General features: G+C 40.9%; 1 protein-coding gene across 5 annotated transcripts in view; it reads right to left on the minus strand.

Moving 5' to 3' along the window:
- Window positions 1–9998: 9998 nt before the first annotated feature.
- LOC135556417 (ELAV-like protein 4) overlaps window positions 9999–15171 on the minus strand; it is a 91688-nt gene continuing 86515 nt past the window's right edge. For all 5 annotated transcript variants that reach the window (XM_064989614.1, XM_064989613.1, XM_064989612.1 and 2 more), the window contains one exon: window positions 9999–13998. In XM_064989614.1, the coding sequence (XP_064845686.1) occupies window positions 13671–13998 (328 nt within the window). In that variant the 3' untranslated portion in view covers window positions 9999–13670. The remainder of the gene's footprint in view (window positions 13999–15171) is intronic.

The following is a 15171-nucleotide window of genomic DNA, read 5'->3' on the forward strand; positions in this document are numbered from 1 at the left end:
TTCTTATGGCTGCAATCCCATTAACGGGATCATTTTAATCAACCACTGAATTGCATAGCGCCACATTCAAATAATATTACTAAAAATATTTATATTCATGAAATCACGAGTGCAATATAGCAAAACACAGCTTAGCCTTTTGTTAATCTGTCGCGTCAGATTGAAATGATGCTTTACAGCGAAAGCAATCCAAGCGTTTGTGTAAGTTTATCGATCGCTCGACAAAACATTATGAACACCTAGCATCAAGTAGCTTGGTCACAAAAATCAGAAAAGCAATCAAATTAATCGTTTACCTTTGATGATCGTCAGATGTTTTCACTCACAAGACTCCCAGTTACACAATAAATGTGACAACGCAGACAAATTCCAAATAGTATCCGTAATGTCCACAGAAACATGTCAAACGTTTTTTATAATCATTCCTCAGGTTGTTTTTAAAATATATAATCGATAATATATCAACCACAACTGTCTTTTTCAGTAGGAGAGGGAAAGGCAATGGCTACCCAAACTCTGTTGCGCTTACAAAACGCTGCTGGCACCCAGCCATACAATGACGCGATGTTATCTTTCTCACTCATTTTTCAAAATAAAACTATGTCTAAAGACTGTTGACATCTTGAGGAAGCGAAAAGGAATCTGGTTGATATCCCTTTAAATGGAGCAAAGGCAGGCTATGGAACATGAAGTTTTCAAAATAGAAGCCACTTCCTGGTTTGATTTTCCTCAGGGTTTCGCCTGCAATATCAGTTCTGTTATACTCACAGACAATATTTTGACAGTTTTTGGAAACTTTAGAGTGTTTTCTATCCAATACTAATAATAATATGCATATATTAGCAACTGAGACTGAGGAGCAGGCCGTTTACTTTGGGCAACTTATTCATCCAAGCAACTCAATACTGCACCCCAGCCATAAGAAGTTAACACGGTGTCAAAAGAAGGGCCAGAAGTGTACAGAACGGTGTCGTCTGCATGGAGGTGGATCAGAGAATCACCAGCAGCAAGAGCGACATCATTGATGTACACATAGAAAAGAGTTGGCCAGAGATTTAAACCCTGTGGCACCTCCATAGAGACAACAGGACAACAGGCCTTCCGATTTGACACACTGAACTCTGTCTGAGAAGTATGAAGGAATATTAATTGAAATATTGTACGTCTAACCACCCACCCCAAAAGAAAAAATGACAGAAAAAACAAACATGTGTGTCACAAAAAAAACTATTTGGCCTCATTAACCTGGGCACAGTGGCCATGCAAAGCCCTCCTCCCTCCCCATTTCCTGTTCAACTTTGAAGTTGATGCAAAGCCCTCCTCCCTCCCCATTTCCTTTTCAACTTTGAAGCAACCTGCATATTTTGCTGCTGAACCAACCTATAGACGCGAGGCAGAATGAAAGCGATGAGCTGAAGAGGGGGGGGGTACGGCAAAGCCTATTCCCCCTACATACAAAATTCTCGCTCAGTAGTTTATTTAAAAATTACTAGAACTCTATTTTTTTTGTTGCTTTCGAGGTCCCTTGATGAAGTGAGGCCTGAGGCAATTGTCTGTTCTACGCCACTGGTCAGGTGTTAAAACACAGTGAACAGGAGGGGTGAAACCTCTGACAGGAAGGCCTGTGTACTGTGTGCTACATCAGACTGTAGCTAGTCACAGATCACTAAATCCTGTCAACTTCCACTAGAACTTGCTGTCCATTCCCCTGTTGAACTCTCTATTTTAATCATTTGAAATACAGCATGAAGTCAGTGGATCACGGTTTCAAGGGTTCATTATCACTGATATTCTCCTCAGCATTTGAGGAGAGTGCAGGATTATGGCATACATATTTCAAGGCTTGTTAAATCCTCTTTTCATGACCACCACTTTAAATGAGTCTGTTCTGAAACCTAATTGGCCTCAGGGATTTAGAACCAAGGCAAGCACATATTTGACTCTAACCTGTCTCAACCCTGGTCAAAAGTTCAGTGTGCACATGTATGGTTCAGATATCCAATGAGACATACCACACTGACTATACCATATTGTTGAAAAATGATCCGCATGGTTATATCCATCATGTCATGAAAGTCAGGAATTAATATGTCTTTACTGGCTGTACAATAATTCCATAATATCCTCTGAATTGGTCACCTTCCAGCTGGTCAGGAGTGTATGTTCAGCAGGGTTGCCATTTGGTTGCTCTCTTTGAGCTTGTGGTATTGTAAAGCAAATATTTGTTGTGGGAACCAAAGAGAGACAAGTCATGTTTTGAAAGCAGTGTATGTGTATGTGAAAGATATGGCTTGTGTGTATGCCGACAGACGTATGTGGCATAGTTTGTCATTGTCTGACTATAAATGCGAGCCTGGCATTGGGCTGTGTCCCAGTCTGTTGTTGGAATGTGTAGCAAGGATTCTAGGGACATTGGAATTAGATGATTGGCTTTGGAACATGTGTGACAGATGGTTGGAAGCTGTGGTTGCTGAGTTGAAATACTCACAGATCTACGGACAGTTTCTGTCCACAGCCACAGCTTTGGGAATGGATAGATTAAATTGATGATGGATCTACTGGTAGATGATGAGCTATATTTTTCAGAATATCTGACTTTATTTTTTTAGAAAATTGTAAATGTTTTATCTGACTATGTATTCTATATAACGTGGAGCATCTCAGGATCTTAGATGTACCTACATGCCCAATTCGGATGTCTGTTCCACTAATTGGTCTTTTGACCAATCAGATCAGCTCTGAAAAAGCACTGATGTGAAAATCGAATCAAATATTATTTGTCACATTCACATGGTTAGCAGATGTTAATGCGAGTGTAGCGAAATGCGTGTGCTTCTAGTTCCGACCATGCAGTAATATCTAACAAGTAATCTAACCTAACAATTTCACAACAACTACCTTATACACACAAGTGTAAAGGAATGAATAAGAATATGTACATAAAAATATATGAATGAGTGATGGCTGAACGGCATAGGCAAGATGCAGTAGATGCTATAGAGTACAGTATATACATATGAGATTATTAATGTAGGGCATGTAAACATTATATAAAGTGGCATTGTTTAAGTGGCTAGTGATACATTTATTACATACATTTTTTCTTTATTAAAGTGGCTAGAGATGAGTCAGTGTGTTGACAGCAGCCACTCAATGTTAGTGATGACTGTTTAACAGTCTGATGGCCTTGAGATAGAAGCTGTTTTTCAGTCTCTCGGTCCCCGCTTTGATGCACCTGTACTGACCTCGCCTTCTGGATGATAGCGGGGTGAACAGGCAGTGGCTCGGGTGGTTGTTGTCTTTGATGATCTTTTTGGCCTTCCTGTGACATCGGGTGGTGTAGGTGTCCTGGAGGGCAGGTAGTTTGCCCCCGGAGATGCGTTGTGCATCTGATGTGATTGGTCAAAAGACAAATTAGGGGAAAAAATAACAAAATTGGGCTGCATGTCTAAATGCAGCCATAATGTTTCATGTTACTGTAGGAAGGAATAATAGCCAAATAACAAAAAAAGAGAAAGAATCCAGCATGTGCGCTGCCTGGTGCCAGTGTCAGTGTGAGGGGCTTTAGCAGAGGCCTGAAGCTGAGAACAAAACACAGTGGAGTCCTGCCGTCTGTCTCTAAACAAACAGGCAGTATTAGGCACCCAGTGCTCCTGCCAGCTCCCTCCACCATACCGCCACACAGCCCGAAGACGTCTGCTGCCTGGGGAGGTGACAGAGGGGCAAGGAGAGGGGTGCAGCCACACTGCCATATGGATTTAGATTTGGGGGAGAAAAAACTAATGCCAAAACGTGTCTCCTACTGAGGCAGCTTCATGCTTTCCTTTAGTAGCTTTGCTCTCTATCACACCAGAGTAGGATGCTGACATTCTCACGACGTAACAAATGTGAAAATGGCGTGTGAAAATGTTGCCGGAAGAAATGGCAGCAGTTTCACAGGCTCCCAACCAATTGTGCTGTTATGTGGGTTTTTTTCGCGTTATTCGTAACTTACGTTGTACATAATGTTTCTGCAGCCGTATCTTACGGCAAAAAATACTCTCACTCATATCACTCACTCATTTGGAAGAGACGCAGGTACAGATGACACAGCGAGGTACCTCGTAAGGATCTGCAGAAGGCTAGTGGGAAAGCTGGCGTTACCGTCAATATTACTCGCCAACGTACAATCATTGGACAATAAATTAGACGAGGTACGATCACGAATATACTACCGACGGGACATCAAACACTGTAAAATCTTATGTTTCACGGAATAGGGGCTGAATGATGACATGGATATTCAGCTTCCGGGATATACACTGATTTGGCAAGATAGAACAGCACACTCCGGTAAGACGAGGGGGGGGGCGGTCTATGTATATTTGTAAACAACAGCTGGTGCACAAAATCTAAGGAAGTCTCTAGATTTTGCTCGCCTGAAGTATCTTGTGATAAAATACAGACCACACTATTTGCCTAGAGAGTTTTCAGCTATACTTTTCGTGGCTGTTCATTTACCACCACAGACAGATACTGCAACTAAGACCGCACTCAGTCAGCTGTATAAGGAAATAAGCAAACAGGAAACTGCTCACCCAGAGGCGGCGCTCCTAGTGGCCGGAGACTTTAATGCAGGGAAACATATATCAGTTCTACCTAATTTCTATGAACATGTTAAATGTGCAACCAGAGGGAATTTAAAAAAAATATTTCACTAGGCAAGTCAGTTAAGAACAAATTCTTATGATGGCCTAGGAACAGTGGGTTAACTGCCTTGTTCAGGGGCAGAATGACATATTTTTACCTTGTCAGCTCTGGGATTCAATCTTGTAACCTTCTGGTTACTAGTCCAACACACTGGTTAATAGTCCACACACACACCTCTAGGCTACCTGCCACCCCTGTACTCCACACCGGTACTTCATTCGCCCTTCATTTGGTAAATCCGACCACAATTCTATCCTCCTGATTCCTGCTGACAAGCAAAAATTAAAGCAGGAAGCACCAGTGACTCGTTCTATAAAAAAGTGGTCAGATGAAGCAGATGCTAAACTACAGGACTGTTTTGCTACCACAGACTGGAACATGTTCCGGGATTCTTCCGATGGCATTGAGGAGTACACCACATCAGCCACGGGCTTTATCAATAAGTGCATCGAGGACGTTGTCCCCACATTGACTGTACGTACATACCCAAACGAGAAGCCATGGATTACAGGCAACATTCACACTGAGCTAAAGGGTAGAGCTGATGCTTTCAAGGTGCGGGACTCTGACCCGGGAAGCTTATAAGAAATCCTGCTATGCCCTCCGACGAACCATCAAACAGGCAAAGCATCAATACAGGGCTAAGATTGAATCATACTACACCGGCTCCGACGCTCGTCTTATGTGGCAGGGCTTGCAAACTATTACAGACTACAAAGGGAAGCACAGTCGCAAGCTGCCCAGTGACACGAGCCAACCAGACGAGCTAAATCACTTCTATGCTCGCTTCGAAGCAAGCGACACTGAGGCATGCGTGAGAGCATCAGCTGTTCCAGGTGACTGTGTGATCACGCTCTCCATAGCCGACGTGAGTAAGACCTTAAAACAGGTCAACATTCACAAGGCTGTGGCGCCAGACGGATTACCAGGACGTGTGCTCTGGGCATGTGCTGACCAAATGGCAGGTGTCTTCACTGACATGTTTAACATGTCCCTGATTGAGTCTGTAATACCAACATGTTTCAAGCAGACCACCATAGTCCCTGTGCCCAAGAACACGAAGGCTCACGTCCGTAGCCATGAAGTGCTTTGAAAGGCTGGTAATGGCTCACATCAACACCATTATCCCAGAAACCCTAGACCCACTCCAATTTGCATACTGCCCAAACAGATCCACAGATGATGCAATCTCTATTACACTCCACACTGCCCTTTCCCACCTGGACAAAGGAACACCTATGTGAGAATGCTATTCATTGACTACAGCTCAGCATTCAACACCATAGTACCTTCAAAGCTCATCACTAAGCTTAGGATTCTGGGACTAAAAACCTCCCTCTGCAACTGGATTCTGGACATCCTGACGGGCTGCCCCCAGGTGGTGAGGGTAGGTAGCAACACATCTGCCACGCTGATCCTCAACACTGGAGCCCCTCTGGGGTGTGTGCTCAGTCCCCTCCTGTACTCCTTTTTCACCCACGACTGCATGGCCAGGCACGACTCAAACGCCATCATTAAGTTTGCTGACAACACAACAGTGGTAGGCCTGATCACCGACAACGACGAGACAGCCTATAGGGAGGAGGTCAGAGACCTGGCCGGGTGGTGCCAGAATAACAACCTATCTCTCAATGTAACCAAGACTAAGGAGATGATTGTGGACAGGAAAAGAAGGAGCAAGCACGCCCCCTTTCTCATCGACGGGGCTGTAGTGTTGCAGATTGGGAGCTTCAAGTTCCTTGGTGTCCACATAACCAACAACCTAGAGAGGGCACGGAAAAGCCAATTCCCCCTCAGGAAACTAAAAAGATTTGGCATGGGTCCTCAAAAGGTTCTACAGCTACAACATCAAGAGCATCCTGACTGGTTGCATCACTTTTATTTAACCAGGCAAGTCAGTTAAGAACAAATTCTTATTTTCAATGATGGCCAGTGGGTTAACTGCCTGTTCAGGGGCAGAATGACAGATTTGTACCTTGTCAGCTCAGGGGTTTGAACATGCAACCTTCCGGTTACTAGTCCTACGCTCTAACCACTAGGCTACCCTGCCACCCCTGGTATGGCAATTGCTCGGCCTCCGACCACAAGGCACTACAGAGGATAGTGCGTACGGCCCTGTACATCACTGGGGCGAAACTGCCTGCCATCCAGGACCTCTACACCAGGCGGTGTCAGAAGAAGAAATTGTCAAAGACCCCAGCCACCCTAGTCAAAGACTGTTCTCTCTACTACTGCATGGCAAGCGGTACTGGAGTTCCAAGTCTAGGACAAAAAGGCTTCTCAACAGTTACCCCCAAGCCATAAGACTCCTGAACAGGAAATCAAATGGCTACCTGGACTATTTGCATTGTGTGCCCCTCTTTTACGCTACTGCTACTCTCTGTTTATCATATATGCATAGTTACTTTAACCATATCTACATGTACATACTACCTCAATCAGCACGACTAACTTTATTTCCTTACTTACAATAGGTATATTGTCCACCTCATACCTTTTTTGCACTGTTGGTTAGAGCCTGTAAGTAAGCATTCCACTGTAAGGTCTACACCTGTTGAATTCGGCGCATGTGACAAATAAACTTTGATTTGATTTGATGTGCTCAGAGGTTTATAAAAATGGAGAATCATGATTATATGACACCACCACCTATCAGAAGAGAAGCCTAAGGGGATGAGGGATATCCAGGGAACATACAGTATCACCACAATGCCTTTGTTCTCATTACAACTTAGAACTAGTTTGTTCGAGAAACTGTGTAGTGCTGTATGTAAACGTAAAGGCCATGTTGCAAGTCAAATTTGCCAATATTAGTAGAATATACACCCCTTGTTGGAGGAAATATATATTTTTATTTTTTATTCACCGGGCTGATAAAGAAAGAAATGTGTGAAGCGCGTACGCTAGTAAGCAATGCCCCCTCAAGTGCATGAGATTTTGCCTGTGATGTTCGTTCAGGTGAAGACTCTGGAGCTGACTGGGACGACATCTGTGAAGACACCGGCTACAAAAAAGTTGCTTTTTCTCCTTGGCCTGAAGTCCTAGAATAAAACTAAAAGGATCTGCTTGAAGGCTATCATCTCTTGTATATGTGTACATTATTTTTGTTAGTAAAAGGCATGAACTTGTGAGCTGGTTTTCTAACTTATTCATCCTACTTTACTAGCAACTGGCAAGCTGTATCAGATGTGAAGGGTAAAACATATATTTGCTAAGATATCCATCTAATTGTTGATTAAAAAATATCATTATCTATCTAGCTGGGTAGATTTAAACTGCTGAGGGAAATTTAGCTAACGTTACCTAACCCCTACCATCAGTCTGAATTCACCACCTTAGCTAGCTAAGTGGACTGTAGCTAGGTTTCTAGAAAATAACAACTATACATTTGCTAGCTACGGTATAATACTGACTATTGTGAACACTTTTAATCAAACTACTTCGTTCCCCTGCTCGTTTATTGTTGCACTGGTGAGTGAAAAAATGGCAAGAAAAATGCCCCTCTAGATTTCACTGCAAGTAGGCTAATGTTGGTATAATATGGTTGAATAGGCTTGTTCAAATTTACATTAGTGTTTCATTAGTTAACTAAGTTACTGACTAACTAGACTAATTCTTATTCATGTTTTTGGTGTTGTTGCATTTCCAATGAAGAGAGTTAGATCACTAGAAAGTAGCATGCACTCAGACCAGAGCCCGTATTCACATAGCATCTCAGAGTCAAAGTACTGATTTTAAGATCAGATTGGCCTTTTATATCACAATGAAGGATTACATTGACAAGGGGGAGCTGGTCCTAGATCACTATTCCTACCCGGAAGACGCTTTGTGAATACGGGCGGTGGAGAAAGCTGTTGCTCAAAAAATCATAAGCTCTGTGTATTTGTCTGTTTAAATTGAAGTTATCACAGAAGTTAGTCCAAATTTGAAAACCAACATGACAAACATGATACGAAAAAGTTATTGTTTTGGAATCTTACAAAAAAGGAACCTTTGGTGTTATAGAGCAGCCAAAGTGCATCGTTAGACATTTTGTTTGCCCTTCCTCTAACTAAACAATAGAATCAGCATTTTTAGGCAAAGGTTTTTAAGAGCCACGTTACTAACGAAGACACTTGGAAACACATCGGCCACTAAATGTACATAGTAAGAAGGTTCTAACAATGATCTTAACAGTGTAAAGGCTCTGGGAAACGAGGCCCAGATGATTCCATCAGTAGGCTAAAGGCAGAGACTGAGGGCAGCTTTTAAGGGGACTCTAGAGCAGTGGACCAGAGTGACTCATGTTTTCAGAACCCGGCCTTGATGGGATTCCTGCCTCATTAAACCACTAACAACTGGAAAACACAAGGCTGACTGGACAGCGCTGCTTACATCCATAATCTCCTCAGCAGCCATAATGGCCTTTGTTTTTATTTAAAAGATTATTGTTGCTGGAAAGTGTATTACATGAAAGGACACGATTGGCATGGCCAGACTATCGCATTTAGGGCCCCGGGGCACACATTTTGCCATTGTGCAGAGAAAAAACTACTGTTTATTAGCGCATCTCGTGCTTTTTTTCCACATTTTGCCATCAGGCAGAGAGAAAATGTGCAGTTTAAAACATAATTTCCTGCTATTCTATTTTTTCCCACATGAGACTAAGAGAACATTTAGCAGTTTTGAAGCGAATTCCCTGCAATTCTAAACATTTAACTATCATATGCTATCTGGGAGCCCGATCAGTTATCCAGCCCTGAAGGTTGAGCTATATTTCTGCAGTTTGTACATCAGTGTCAACAATGTGAGCTGTGATTTTTTTATTTTTTTTATTTCACCTTTATTTAACCAGGTAGGCAAGTTGAGAACAAGTACTCATTTACAATTGTGATTATCTCTGATGTTAAAATACTTTAGCAGGTATGCAGGGGGCACTATTATCTCACAAGTGCACTTCTCCATGTGCAACCTGACTGGGTATTATATAACTGTCTCAGACATTGAATTAATCCATTTATTTTATTACTATATCAATATACTGTATTTCATGGTATTCAAAATGCCAGGGTTTCGAGTGTTTGAGAAAGAGACGAAGCAGTCATGAATTATGATAGTGACATTTTATATTGAGCCGTGAATAATTCTCTATGAAATCTATATTGAAATAGATATTTTGTATAACCAAGGCAGGAGTTATGTGAAGCTTTACTGATACATCACTCTGGATCTGCAGGATCTAGCTTCTAATCGTACATTATTCTGCTTCTAAAAGGTGAGTGTGCAATTGATAATGTAATAACGGCATTTACGAGAAGAAACAACAAAGCTCTTCAACACCTCATTTTATTGTCCCAACATTCAAAAGTACAAATAATTCAAACACAACAGTTTTATGAGAAAAAAAAAACATTTACAGCAAGATTTTTATTTTGTTTCCAGTTTCAGAAATTACCTAAACTAGCAAGGATAACATGAAGTCATTCATCGCAGTAATTGGATTAAGAATACTAAGAATAACAGCAATAATAATAATAATAACAATAATCAATAATCGAAGTGATAGCATAAGTAAGAGGGACCAGTAAGGCCCTGTGAACTTTTTTCTTATTTTTTTGTCTTTAAAGATAGTTAATAGATTTTCAGATAGTAAACAAACACATTTTAGGAGAAAATAAAAAATGACAAGAGCCTTGTTCCTCTCTTTACCTTCCCTCCTACACTACTGGCTGTTGATTTCCTATTGGCAGGCTGCCACTATAAGGCGCTACAGGGGATGGTGTGAGCCATAGGGGTTGGACATAGACCGAGGTGACACAGCCCCATGTTTCAAACACCCTTACAAACACACACACACACACACACACACACACACACACACACACACACACACACACACACACACACACACACACACACACACACACACACACACACACACACACACTCATACGCATGAACACACAGACGCACAAGAGGGTCTAGACAGAACACAGGCACACATCATAAGAGTTTAAAAGACATAGGAAATATGTTCACACATCAGAACGACATTCTACTGGGGTTGTTGCATAATTCAAGCTCCCAACAGCTCTGGAGCATGAAAAGGGGTCCGTTGGTGTTCTGAGGTCAGAACCGTATAGTGGTTGGATGATGTCAGATGGGCTGCCTAAGACGTGGTAATGAGAGAGCATGTATATGCATGTCAAAGTGTTTATAATGTCCCTACACCTCATGTTTTCTGGTTCAACAAAATCCAATTCAGTACTTCTGGAACCATTCCCGACCTTTACCTTTCAAAATATATATAATATTATAGTATATAAAATATAGAATGGGTACAATCCATGAAATACCTTCAGTCTTTTTAAATTGCAACAACTGCCATAAGTACAGTTAGTGTGCAATTTTCAAGATCTCTTTAAAGAGATGTTCTTATGTAACTTTCAAACATGATGATTCTCTAAAAATAAGTTTGACTCTTAGGTGAATTGACTGATTACTCAAGTGCAATGAATGACCCTCAAATACAATGGACATTTATTTGCTCATCAAATTCATGTGCCCGAGTTTCCAAAATTGGATGTTATAAAATGTTTGAAAACTGAAAACTATGCTTCAGACCCACATTTTTGCATAAAGTTTCATCACAAAGCGGTAGTGTGGAGGGAGGGTGCGGAGTGGCTTTAAAACGACACAAACTGATCACAGGTTATATTGAACCAGAACAACTGTTATAACATTCTATTAAGACTAAACTGTATTGAAAAAGATTTAAAGATTTTGTTTAACAAGACAAGAAAAAAGCAATAGCAAATTTAACTATCAACTAGGTTATGCATAGCGAGTAACTGTTTCTAGTAATAAGGGAAGAGCGTCACCAACCCTCTTTACATTTTTTTTTTAGTTTTCAACTTTTGGATTTTTTATATTGTAATTTTGATATATCGGTACAAAGCACAAACGTACTAAAAGTTCTCAGTGCAGTGGACTAACGGAAGAGCCTGTCCCCTAGTCGCTTGGTTCCCTTTTGCTCAGAAACGTCCTCCCTCCCTGTACCAGAATCACGTAAATACACAGACCGAACAAATAAATACCAAAATAAATAAATCATTAATAGAAATAAATAAATAGTTGAAGCAATGAAACAATCAATAAATAATGAATAAATACGTTATTTTATAAGCTTTGTTAAATTTCTTTTGCCGCGGTAGTTAACAAAAATGTAATCCAAAACGTTTTTTTCCCACAAGCGACATGACAACATATTAAACAGGATTCCTCACGAGTTTTCTAAATAACTGAACCATCACTTCATAAAGTTGTCATATGAAAAAGACAAGCTAAAACAAAAAACAGTGACAACTCATATAGATATAGATATTGTAAAACAAATGTAGACTATATATTATCTATTTGTACACAACAAATAAAGACACCGTTGTAATAGATCCTTTGAGGAAACAAATATCTAGACTAACATAACTAGCTAATTATTATAGAATTTTGACAATGCTTCACACTCAGCAAGTAACCTAAAAGTCAGCAAGCCAAAGAAAACTGTTTTAAGTGATTCTTACATGGCCCAAAGTCCGTCATCTGGTTTTTCAGCAAGGAATAATCTAACCAGATGGGGGCCAACAATAAAAATAAAAAAGAACAGCAGCTCAATTCAATGTCAGCATCAAAGTATTTTTTTCCTCTAAACAACACATAGAACAACAAACTTGGATATTTAAGATACGTGAATCATGTAATATAGCACCTACTGTTGATCGCTAAAGGACGTTCTTTTCAAATTCCAAAAAATGATAGCAAAGAAATCAATAGATAATGTAGGTTTTCTAAATGGATAGATGTGTATATAGTCATTACTGATATCCCATAGACTGACAAAAAGAAAACAAGTGGACAATGCTTCTTGCTTTGGGCTCCGGACTGTGAGGATGGTTAGGCCTTGAAAGACCTCTTTCCCTTCCCTTTTGGGTATCGCTGTTGAATAATTACGCACTATGAAAAATTACGAAGATCACCTGCCTCAATTTGCATCCCTTGACAAAACCTTCCATCTACAAAATCATCGCCAATCAATTTCTCCTAAAAACAAACAACCTTTGATCCTAAAAAGTACCACTGCAGAACGAACAAGACAAGGTGGCGCACATCCCTCCCCCCACCCTCTAATTAGCCAGTCAAAATATTTTTCTATTTTTTCAAATCCAGATTCTTGTAAAAATTCTTCAATAATTCTTATTTTAATTATCACATTATAAAAATAGATTTTCTTCTCTTTATTTTTTATTTTTCTAAATGCATTTTCAAGCAAAGAGATTTTCTCTTTGGCAATTGTGTTTTTAAATCACTTAATGTGTCACCAGGAAAGCTAACCCATCCCCTCCCTCTCCCGATCTCCCAAACCCCAGTGAGGAAAGACATGTTTTGTTTGCAATACAAAACATTTTTTTTTAAATAATCTTTTTCTGCATCAGAGAAAACAGGATTGTGTAATCCCTTAGAATTTATAGGGGTTTTTAATATACACAAAAAAAAATGAATGAATGGTCACCAATTTAAAAAAGAGCCCCCTCCCTTCTTCTGTCAGGGAGGCATAATTCTAACGACAGTGGATCCGGATTTAAAAAAGAAAGAAATCCTGAATCAAGAACAAGAAAGTTCAATCTAAAAAGGATATTCTCTTCTTTGAAATAAGGGGACTGGTTTTGCTACTGTTTACATAGAAGAGAAAATAATTTACAATCACAAGAACAGAAAGGATATACAACAGGAATCCTGTATTATCACAGGGATTCCCAAATCATGGATATTTTTATCTTTCATTTTGTAATACTTAGGCAACATTGGCTTATAGGTCCAAAGCTATATTATAAGCCGTTTCTAGTTCTTTTTTGTTTGTTTGTTTGCTGTGTTCCTGTTGGAGAGTTGCTGTGTTGGGCGACTATAAGGGTGATGGTGGTGACAGGGGATTTGGAGTGAGGAGAGGTTCAGGATTTGTGGGTCTTGTTGGTCTTGAATGAGACTTGCAAGACGCGGTCTCCCAACCGGTACCCATTGAGACTGGCGATGGCCATAGCAGCCTCGTCGTAGTTCGTCATGGTGACGAAGCCGAAGCCCTTGCACTTGTTGGTGTTGAAGTCGCGGATGACCTTGACGTTGTTGACTGCTCCGAAGGGCCCGAACAGCTGCCACAGGACGCTCTCGTCAGAGTCTGGAGACAGGTTGTAGACAAAGATGCACCAGCCAGTTCCTGTGTGGCCAGGGATGTTCATGCCCACCAGGCTAGTCATGCTGTCAATGGTGATAGGAGAAAACCTGCACGACAAGATAGACAGGGAGAGAGATAGGTAGGGAGATAAAGAGCACAATGTTAAGTGAAACAAATGTCAAATTGAGAGAAATAGGAAACCCACTGCATGTGCATGGACTTGCAAGCTCTGAGCTTGTAGGACAAGCCATTTCCCTATACACTCAAGTTCCCCTCCAAGTGTCCAAAGTGAAACCAAACTCTGCAATCCCAAGCATCTACTGTATTGGCTTTAAGTCTTTATAACTACCTCCAACCAGCCCTCAGTACATACAGTGCCAACCAACAGCTCTAGCCTTCCTATCCATCCAACATGTATTATTACCAGTGTTACCCAGTGCACAATGCACTGTGGGTATGTCTGTCTGTGTACAGTATCCTCCTGCTAGACTATCTCCCCTCTATCGCTCCTCGCTATTGACTGAGCGGCTTCTTCTCAAGGCTGACTGCTCTGCGGGGGCCTGCTGGGAAATGTCTCCAGCAACAGCATACGAGGGAGAGAGGCACAAGGGAAGCTTTTCTCCTTCTGTCTCCCTGAGTGCCTCTATTGGGAACTAAATTGCAGGAACTTGCTGAATTAAAACATTTTTAAATTCATCAGATATTGAGTATGCAACCAAGTAAATCTGCTCTTATTCGCCCTGTAATCTTCTCCCTTTTTGCAATACAGAGTTTTGAATGCTCAGTTGACTTCACTTACTGCCTTTCTGCTTAAAGGAAATTGCCACTTTAAATAAAAGTTAAATTGTATAAAAGATTCATTTCTTACGCCACCTCTGTAGGAATGACTATAAGCATTATTGGGTATGCTTTAATTGAGATTTCCGCTTTACTGCAGCTGTCTCAGAGAAGCCTCCTCCTTATTCAGGAAGGAGAAAACCAAATGGAAAATGGAAGCCCTTTACAGCCCAGTACAAGTAGCAATACGAACAAAGTGCATTCCATCCACCAACACTGCAGTCATATGTTTTGGGGTGGATGAGGATGACAGTGATCATAGTCTTGTATCGGCAAGAATAAGTACGACATGAGCTTTAACATCTTTGCCATCACAATATTCAGTTTGGTATTGTTTGTGTCTCATTACAGTCACTCTATCTACTGGCTCCTGAGTGGTGCAGCGGTCTAAGGCACTGCATCTCAGTGCTTGAGGTGTCACTACAGACACCCTAGTTCAATTC

The sequence above is a fragment of the Oncorhynchus masou genome, chromosome 15 (assembly GCF_036934945.1).
Source record: "Oncorhynchus masou masou isolate Uvic2021 chromosome 15, UVic_Omas_1.1, whole genome shotgun sequence".
In the NCBI taxonomy this organism is placed as follows: Eukaryota; Metazoa; Chordata; class Actinopteri; order Salmoniformes; family Salmonidae; genus Oncorhynchus; species Oncorhynchus masou.